The following is a 9,703-nucleotide window of genomic DNA, read 5'->3' as shown; positions in this document are numbered from 1 at the left end:
AGTTTAACCACGTGCAACATTTTTTGTGGACGAGTCATTCGTCAAATTTCCATGACTTGTGTTGATACCCTAAGTTTAAGGGTAGTAGAGCTTTAGGAATATCCCATTGATTGGGCCAACCTTCAAACCATCTTCACTTACCAACTTGTAAGCCCCACCGGTGTATACTTCTTGAACCACATAAGGACCATCCCATTTTGGAGTGAACTTGTGGCTGGTTTTCCGTGTCACAGCGATTGGCCTTCGAACAACTACGACTTTGTCACCAATTTGAAAGGAACGGGTCCTCACTCTTTTGTTAAAGGCTCTTGACATACGAGCTTAATAGCATTCTAAGCTCTGTTGAGCTTGTAGTCGTTTTTCATCCAAGGCTTCTAACTCAGCCAAGCGTAACTTAGAATTTTCTTCATCAGTAAGACCCTCTTGTATGGCCAACCTTAAAGAAAGTATTTGGCGCTCTAGAGGCAAGACCGCTTCCACACCATACACTAAAGAATATGTAGTACTTTGAGTAGGTGTGCGGTATGTGGTTCTATATGCCCATAACGCTTCTTCCATTCTGTCATGCAATCACGTTTCGATCTTGAGACCACTTTTTTCAATAGATTGCATAGGGTCTTGTTAAAAGCTTCAGCAAGCCCATTTGTAGCTGCGTAATAAGCTGAGGAGTTCCGCTGCTGAAAGTAAAAAAGCTTGCAGATCTTGTCCATCAATTTATTGTCAAAGGGTTTCCCATTATCAGTTAATATATATCGCGGGACGCTGAACCGATAGATGATATGAACACGAAGGAAGTCGGTCACATTTTCCTTTTTCACTTCTTTTAATGTCACGGCTTCTGCCCACTTTGAAAAGTAGTCGGTGGCGGCCAATATGTATGCATGCCCTGCAGATGACTTGGGCGTAATTGGGCCAACCACATCAAGTCCCCATGCATTAAACAACCACGATGCTACTGTCAAATGTAATGGATCTAGAGGTTGATGAATAAAGTTTGCATGAAATTGGCATGCTTGACATCTACAAGCATAGTCTATGCAGTCCTTTACCATCGTAGGCCAATAGTAGCCTATTCGTTTAATGTGGAAGTGCAACTTAGAGCCGGACTGATGCGCAACCACCAATCCCGGAATGAGCTTTTTGCATAGCTTGTAATGCTTCATCTTCTCCTAGACATCGGAGCTAGACTCCATCAAATGAATGACGATACAACGTCTCATTATAGTAGATGAAGCGAGGAGCTCGGCGCTTTATATCTACCCTCTTGCAAAGATCTTCTGGTAACTTCCCGTCAGTGAAGTAGTCAATCAACGATTGCCTCCAGTCATCTTTGCCAATGTCATAAACGGAAGCAGTAGGGAGTTCGTCAGTTTCATCAACCGAGCCATCTTCGTTGGAAATAGGTGGAACTACCCACTTTTGACATACTTGTACTCGAGTTGTAGGATGAACAATAGTTGAAGCCAATGCGGCTAAGGCGTCAGCCTGCTTGTTTTCTTTCCTCAGTACATGTTCAATCGTGACGTCAGCCAACCATTGTATGAGTATCTTCGCATAGTTGTTGTACGAGACTAACTCTGTTTTCTTCACTTCGTAGAGACCCATCACTTGGTTAACGACCAACTTTGAATCTCCATAAATGTTAATTCTCAACTGTTTCATGTCAACTGCTCTCTCTAGCCCAAGTATCAATGCTTGATACTCAGCAACATTGTTTGAACATGGCTATGTCAAGGTGAATGAATATGGCAACACTACACCTTCTGGAGTGACGAAGACAACCCCAACTCATGTCCCTCCTCTATGCGTAACTCCATCAAAATACATCTTCCATGGGGGTAGGACTTCAATGATAAACACATCCTCATCAGGCAGATCATCAGATAACTCCCATTCAGCAGGTATTGGATGATCTACTAAGAAATCGGCTAAAGCTTGCCCCTTGACAGACTTTTGTGGCACACAGACGATTTCAAACTATTGAATCAATAAATACCACCTTACCAGGCGGTCACAGAGAACGACCTTCGCCATAACATACTTTACTAGGTTCGCATTCGACACAAGGTGAATGATATGAGCTTCAAAGTAGTGCTTGAGCTTTTTAATGGCGAACACCAGTGCCAACCATAGCTTCTCAATTGGGGAGTACTTTAACTCGTTCGGTGTCATCATTCTACTGAGATTATTAGCCAAGTTGGAACTTCCTAAGGAGAAAAAAGGGTACCGATGGTCTATCATCTGGAAAGTCAAAGCCCTTTCCAAGGTCTACTCATTCATGTGGCAGGTTTGTGCCTCCTGTCTCTCGACTGCTAATTTACTTCGAATTCATAGAGCAAACTGTCATAACTTATGTCCCCTATGTGAGTCTGCTGCTGAAACTAGCATGCATATCTTCATGTTATGTCCTTTTGCCATATCTTGCTGGAACCTGTCTGGTTTTATTTCTTATGTTATCTCATCATGCTCACTTGATGAATAGATTACCTAGTCTTGAAAGGCTCTAAATAGCGACTCTAAATGCGTTTTCATACTCATATGTTGGAATTCTCAAACCACCTCTCCCACCTCCACGGTCTTTAAAGCCAAATCACACTTCTCGGAATGGACTTCTATTAATGAACAAGAGGCTACAAACACTCTTACTCAGCAGCACTTTATCAAAAAATGGGAGAAACCAAACACGGGATTGGTAAAAATCAATGTTGATGCAACAGTGGATACCTAACGATGTTGCATAGGAATCGGGTGGCTTATTAGAGATGATAAAGGTGCATTTCTGAAAGCAAGATCTGATATACTCTTTGGGATCTACACGCCATCTGAAGCTGAAGCAATGGGGCTTAGGGAGGTACTAAGCTGGCTCAAAAACCAGAACCTTACCCACTTCCTTATTGAATCCGATTCGCTACAGGTTGTTCAAGGGCTGAGTTCTAAGTCTTTTGATTCATCTTTTGATTTAATTTATGTTAAAGATTTGCTATGTATTTTTCCTAATGCGTATATCTCGTTTGTTAAACGATCAACGAGTAGGGTCGTTCACTTGTTAGCTAGAGAGACTCTTTCTTCATCTGATTGTATGGATTGGGTTAATCATCCCCCTTCCTTTCTTTGTAATGTTTTGTCTTCGGGCAGTATTTAATGCATCTTTATTCTAAAAAAAATACTAAAAATATATTATTTGTGTACTGAATGTACATTATACAAAATAATATACTTTTAGTATTCATATAATGTAATTTCTCTAAATATAAGGTACACTTTTATTATACTAAAAACACATTATTTGTGTACTTTATATACATTATTTGATAATATACAAAATAATGTACTTTCACTATTCAAACTGGTATTTTCACCCGTGCGATGCACAAAATGAATTTGTTATAATATATTAAGAATATTTGGATCGATATATAATTATATTAATTATAACATTAAATATTATATAGTAAAATTGAAGATATGTATGTTTTGGATCGATTATGTTTTCTGATGTTATTCTTGTTTGAAGTCCATCAAATAATTACTTAATTAATAGCTAATGTGTAGAAGTACACATGCGGTGCTGGAATTTTAGAGATTTTATATATCATTGTTTAAGATTTTTATAAATTGGGCAAATATGCTCGTTCTATAGTAACTCAGTTATAGGAATCAATTGTTATTCTAACTCATATGTATGGAAGATATATTTTTGTGTAGATATATAGCAATTTTTCCATCTTAAAAAAAAGCATAATATCACCGGTTGTGTTTATACATTATTGAAAATCTCTTTGTAGACAACATCGATAGTAGCAACACAATCTTGTCCATCCTCGTCTAGAACTAATTAACACTTTCAGAATATCAGGATGGGTGACTCGGGAGAAAGACATGTACAATTGACCGTGATTAAAAACTGATTTTTTTCAGCAATAACCCAACGTGAAATAGTGTTCGGCCTTGGCTTTTGTTGATAGTCATGGCATATGCAAGCATCAATGTGAATTATTTATGCTGGAAATTGAATTGGCCCTTTAATAATATAGGAGTCTTTTGGGCGGGAGGAATTGTATTACATGTATTACGAATAGGAATTGTATTGTCATATTTTACAATATTACGCAAATCTTAATAGTATAGGAGTGTTTTGGGCGGCAAGTTAAATTTGATGATATTGTTTTTATTAATAGTATAGATTGCATTGTAGGGAAATATATGTATTGTATTATTACGATTAGTAATTTTAATCTAGAATTGTATTACGAATAGGAACGTAGGGAAGAATATATTTTATTAGAAATTGTATTACCATATTTTAATGTACAATTGTATTACGAATAGGAACGTAGGGAAGAATATATTTTATTAGGAATTGTATTACTATATTTTAATGTACAATTGTATTACGATTATGAATTCTATTACCACATTTTACAATATTACGCAAACCTTAATAGTATAGGAGTGTTTTGGGCGGTAAGTTAAAGTTGAGAATATTATTTTTATTAATATAATAGATTGCATTGTAGGGAAATATATGTACTGTATTATTACGATTAGTAATTTTAATTTAGAATTGTATTACGAATAGAAACGTAGGAAAGAATATATTTTATTAGGAATTGTATTACCATATTTTAATATACAATTGTATTACGAATTGGAATTCTATTATCCTATTTTACAATATTACGCAATCCTTAATAGTATAGGAGTGTTTGAGCGAGAAAATAAAGTTGAGGATATTGTTTTTATTAATAGTATATATTGCATTGCAGAGAAATATATGTACAGTATTATTACAATTAGTAATTTTAATCTAGAATTGTATTACGAATAGAAACGTAGGGAAGAATATATTTTATTAAGAATTGTATGACCATATTTTAATGTACAATTGTATTACGAATAGGAATTCAATTACCATATTTTAGAATATTACGCCATCCTTAATAGTATAGGAGTGTTTTAGGCGGGAAAGTTACAGTTGAGGATATTGTTTTTATTAATAATATAGATATAGATATATATAATGTACTTTCAAATAATATACTTTATCTACACAAATAATGTACTTTTTATTTATGGTCCACGCAACAATGCTCCATAAACTCATTAGGATTGTGTTTCTCTTGGGCCGTCCCATTTCCCTTCAATTCTAAACTAATCAACAGTAAAATTATGCTATGGCCCTTGGTCCACCTTGCAAGGTGGACCCAGGTTCATGTTCACAATTTTAGAACTCTATATTTATAATTTTAGAACTCTATACAAAATTACATTACTCAAGATTCACAATTTTTGAACTCTATATTCACAATTTTGTTATATAGATTCAAAAATTGTGTTATACTATTGAATATAGAATTATGAAATTATGAATATATAGTTCTAAAATTGTGAACATAGAGTTTTGAAATTGTGAATATAGAGTTCAAAAATTATGAACATAGAATTCAAAAATTGTTAACATAGAATTCAAAAATTGTGAACATAGAATTTTAAAATTATGAACATGGCGGCATTAATTAAACAATAATTTAAAGAATTACACTATATTTTGCTTCCGCTCATAATGGGCCAAATGTCGGTCTGTAGTTCAGAACCATATGGTCCAATATTGGTATTGCTTCGGCCCAAAAATACAAGAAAATACAAAATAAGGTGGGAAGTATTTATAAAATAAAGTGTTTTTTTTTTAGATAATTATATTATAACACCCAATCCCAATAAAACATTGCATGAAATATGACTTCAATTATGACATTGAATTTTCTCAATGCTTCAACAACTTTTTTTCTTTTAGGGACAAAATTTCTGTTGATTAAGTTAATAAAAATTGTTTATTTCATTAAAATGGCTTGAATTTGATGTTTACTGTTAGTCTTTTTTTTTTTTTGTGGTGGCTTATAAATTTTACCATAAATCTTCTTTAAATCAATAAATCAGAATGAAAAAATTTATATGGTACGGTGCATTTACTAATTGAAAAAATGTCAATTGTTTTGGAGAAAAGAAAAGCTACAGAAAGAAAAAACAGAGATCGAAAATGAGTGTTGGTAAACATATTATTTGTATTTTGAAAAACATAGAGTATTGAATGAAAAATGGAGAAAGGAAAACAAAAAATTGAAGCAAATGCAATGTAGATATCCCCAAGCAAAAAAAAATAAAAAATAGAAGAATGCAAGGTATTTGATTCTAGATTTCTAGATATTTTACAAAATGATATCACATTGATGAGTAATCTAGGCCAGTCCACAAAAAGGGTGATTGGCAAAAGAAATGTGAAGCGGTTGATGTCAACTTAATATCAAAATGTAGATGGATTTCGTTTTCATCAAAAGCCCATTAATTAGAAGCAAATATGTCAATCATTTTCAACTACATATGCATGTAATTGATACATCTAGCTAGTTGGAATTTACTTGTGCACATGGTCCATGCAAATGCTTATCATCAACAACTACAATATTGAGATTAATTACGACTTCGACATCGTACAATAATAATTGTGTAATAGTACATTTTCAGTTATTGTATGACTACAAATTAAATATATTATCAGTACACTAACTCCTTTTCAAGTAGTAAACCTAATATAGATTCACGTATGATCTGATCTTATTACTTTTGAATGCACGACAGTAAAATCGAAAGTAAATTATAATTTAGTTGTTGGGGATGGGGTGACACTCTTTGTGTGTTTTTCAAGGAGGTGGTTACAAGTTGCTAGTTGTATATAATATATGATATTATTAATAAAAGTGAAGGAACAAAACTAGTGATAAAAATCTTAGGTTTCAGGTTGTTCCAGTCTGATGTTCATGAAATTGGCAAAAGCTTCGGGGGATCCCATGCATAAGAAGGAGAGAAAGAGATTCCTTTTTCCCTTTAACTAAGATTTATCTTATGTAAGCAGATTTCCCCTTTTCTTTATCATCCAAGGTTTTCTCCTTTTTGGCCCTAATGGCATCCAGGCCAGGAGGCTTTCAAATTCAGTATGTGTTCAAAAGGCTACATCCTCATTAGTTTTTTCCTTTTTACACTCCTATGGCCTACACACACACACTCTCTCTCTATATATATATATATATGTATGTATATCTTTACATGATACATATATGCATGTATGTATAATCTTTGTATATTTAACATCTAGACACAATTTGTTGAGGTGATAAATATCTGTTGTGTTAATTTTTCTCAAAATACTGTGGACTGATAAATTCTCATTATAAGCGGTCTATTTTGATTGACGATCCATTTGTAGATATAGTATAAGTCTATTTTTAGACAGGTAATACGTCTCATTCTTGAATTAGGTAAGCTTTCTCAGTGTTATTTAAAGAAAAGAAATTCTACAAAACAAATAGAGTATGTATATATGCAAATTTATTTTAAAAAACTTTGATCCTCATCACATGGATAGAATTGAATATATGACTATATGAGTGTCCTTTGAATAGTGATGATGAGAATTATATGATATTATGGGGAGGGAGCCTTCATTTATGTATGCAAATACCCTACCATATGAACCACATTAAATGTGGGATGGGGAATGGTCCCCATACATTTTGTTTTAAAAAGATTCTTCCTTGCACCTGGAAAAAAGAAAAAAAGAAGCTAAGAAAAAAAAAAAAAAGATAAATCTAATGCATCATTAGATCATAGTCAAATCCAAGATTTAAGAATCACTATCAACACTTTGTAAGGTTTACATTCACTTTGCAATATATTATGATATAAGAAAGGGTGTAAAGGACTAATAATAATAATTCTTTTATTTATTTATTTTTTTATGTTTTATTTTACCTAGTAATACAAAAGCACATTGCCCAAGTTTGACCATCTTGACTCTCCCTTTATTTTAAAAGAGGAATCTATACTTCTTTTGCCATCTATCTCTCCTGTGGCTGCTGAGGAATTATTTGCATTATTTGATCTTTAATATTATATTTGCATTGCATGTAGGTTAGACTTTTGTTGCATAAACAATGAAATCTATAAGGAACATGAATCTTGAGAATAATTAATTAATTAAGCATATTGGGTTGGTATAATTGGACTTAATTCTTGAGTTTGGCTTTTCATAGTATAGAATAGATTGGTCAAAATTGTCACAAGATTTGAAAGAGAGAGAGAGATTAGATATATATTAGTATGAGTAATCATTTAATTAATTAAAGGGGGGACTAAATGGTGCTGTCAACAATCTTGAAACCTAATCCCTTGATTAGATGATGCACAATAATGCATGGATTAGAGATGTGTGGCTACATATATATATGATGACTACGAGGAAACAAAGAACATAATTAGAACAAGTGTTCTTGTTTTCCATTGAGGTTTTGGGTGTGTTGGAGGCCTATATGTCACCCAAAACATGATCAAGAAAAGAAACAAAAGGGATTGTTTTCTTGCTTCCTTGTTTTTTGCCTCTCCTCCTCCACCCTAACCTAAGCACACCCTCCCCTTCTTCAAAATTTAAAGATGTGCCAATCAATATAAAACCTACATACCTACACCAACATAAACATTTTTGGTCAAACCCATGTTTTTTTTTTTTTAGTACTATTGACTCTGTTATAATGTAGTATCTGTTCATAGCTACTTTCTCAACCTATTGAAGCACAAAGAGTCAACAGATGCCTTCACTGAGGCTAATTCATAGCTACTACTGACTCTGTTACAATGTAGTATCATTAAAACCCATGTTTTAATGATAGGACAATTCACAAAAACTTCTATGATATCAAATAATAATATCAGTGACGTCGTATGTTATACCTAGTATGATCATGTAAGTGTTGCAGGTTGTATTATACTATTGATACTAGTACTGTCAGTACTACATGATATAACCCGTTACATCTATATTAGTGTCATGTTGTATCTGGTATAACTATAAAAGCGTAACGAGTTGTATCTAGTATTATTGACACCGATGTTGACAGTACTCGATATAACCAGTTATTATGCCTCTATGTTTGTACCAAATACAACACGAATACCTGTATACATCATAAAATTTGTGGATAATCCATCTATCTTTGTGTACTATTGTATGGCATTTGGTGAGAAGGGCCACTAATTACTACTTGAGTTGTATTATCACACTAATCATCATTAGTCAGTCTCCTACCCCCTCTTTCAACCTTTCTCTGTCCAAATATCATAGTCATGTATCTTTTCCCTAACACTAAACTTGATCATTATCACTTGGGCTCCACACTAATCTCCCTTTTAATTGCCTCCCCTTTATATTACTGTCAAATTTGTTAAGCTAGCTTGTCAATATTCCGATTGTATACAAGACAAAATCTTTAGATAATCATATTAAATCAAGAGTCTAGCGTGCAAGTTAATGTGTATCTTTTTTTATATTATTATAATAAAAGTTAAAAAGAAATCCCAAATTTAATCTTATCTTATAATAAGTATGCAATGACTCCAATATCAGGAATATATGATTATTTCAAATATGGCGTATAATAACTTCCTTTTCTCAATACAACAAATATATTTATGAATTTAACATAATACCGTACCGTTTATATAACTTCACATTCTTTTACGCAAAATATTATTCTCATATGATACTAATTTTATATATAGTAATTAAATTAATTTTTTTTATTGAGGAAATTTTTAGCTAATAAGCTAAAAGGATATGTTTGAAAAACAGTAATTCATAATATTTCAGAAAGCT

At 33.0% G+C, this 9,703-nt stretch overlaps 1 protein-coding gene across 1 annotated transcript; it reads left to right on the top strand.

The window, feature by feature from the left end:
- The first annotated feature begins 2,229 nt into the window (after positions 1–2,229).
- On the top strand, positions 2,230–3,142 carry LOC116033054. Its single transcript, XM_031275810.1, has 2 exons — positions 2,230–2,287; positions 2,742–3,142. The coding sequence occupies exons 1-2, from the start codon at positions 2,230–2,232 to the stop codon at positions 3,140–3,142; spliced, it is 459 nt and encodes a 152-aa protein (XP_031131670.1).
- Positions 3,143–9,703: the final 6,561 nt, after the last annotated feature.

Source organism: Ipomoea triloba, chromosome 10 (genome assembly GCF_003576645.1).
Source record: "Ipomoea triloba cultivar NCNSP0323 chromosome 10, ASM357664v1".
NCBI classification, from domain to species: Eukaryota; Viridiplantae; Streptophyta; class Magnoliopsida; order Solanales; family Convolvulaceae; genus Ipomoea; species Ipomoea triloba.
Note: the sequence above shows the minus strand (reverse complement) of the source record. Positions and strands in the feature narration are given on the sequence as shown.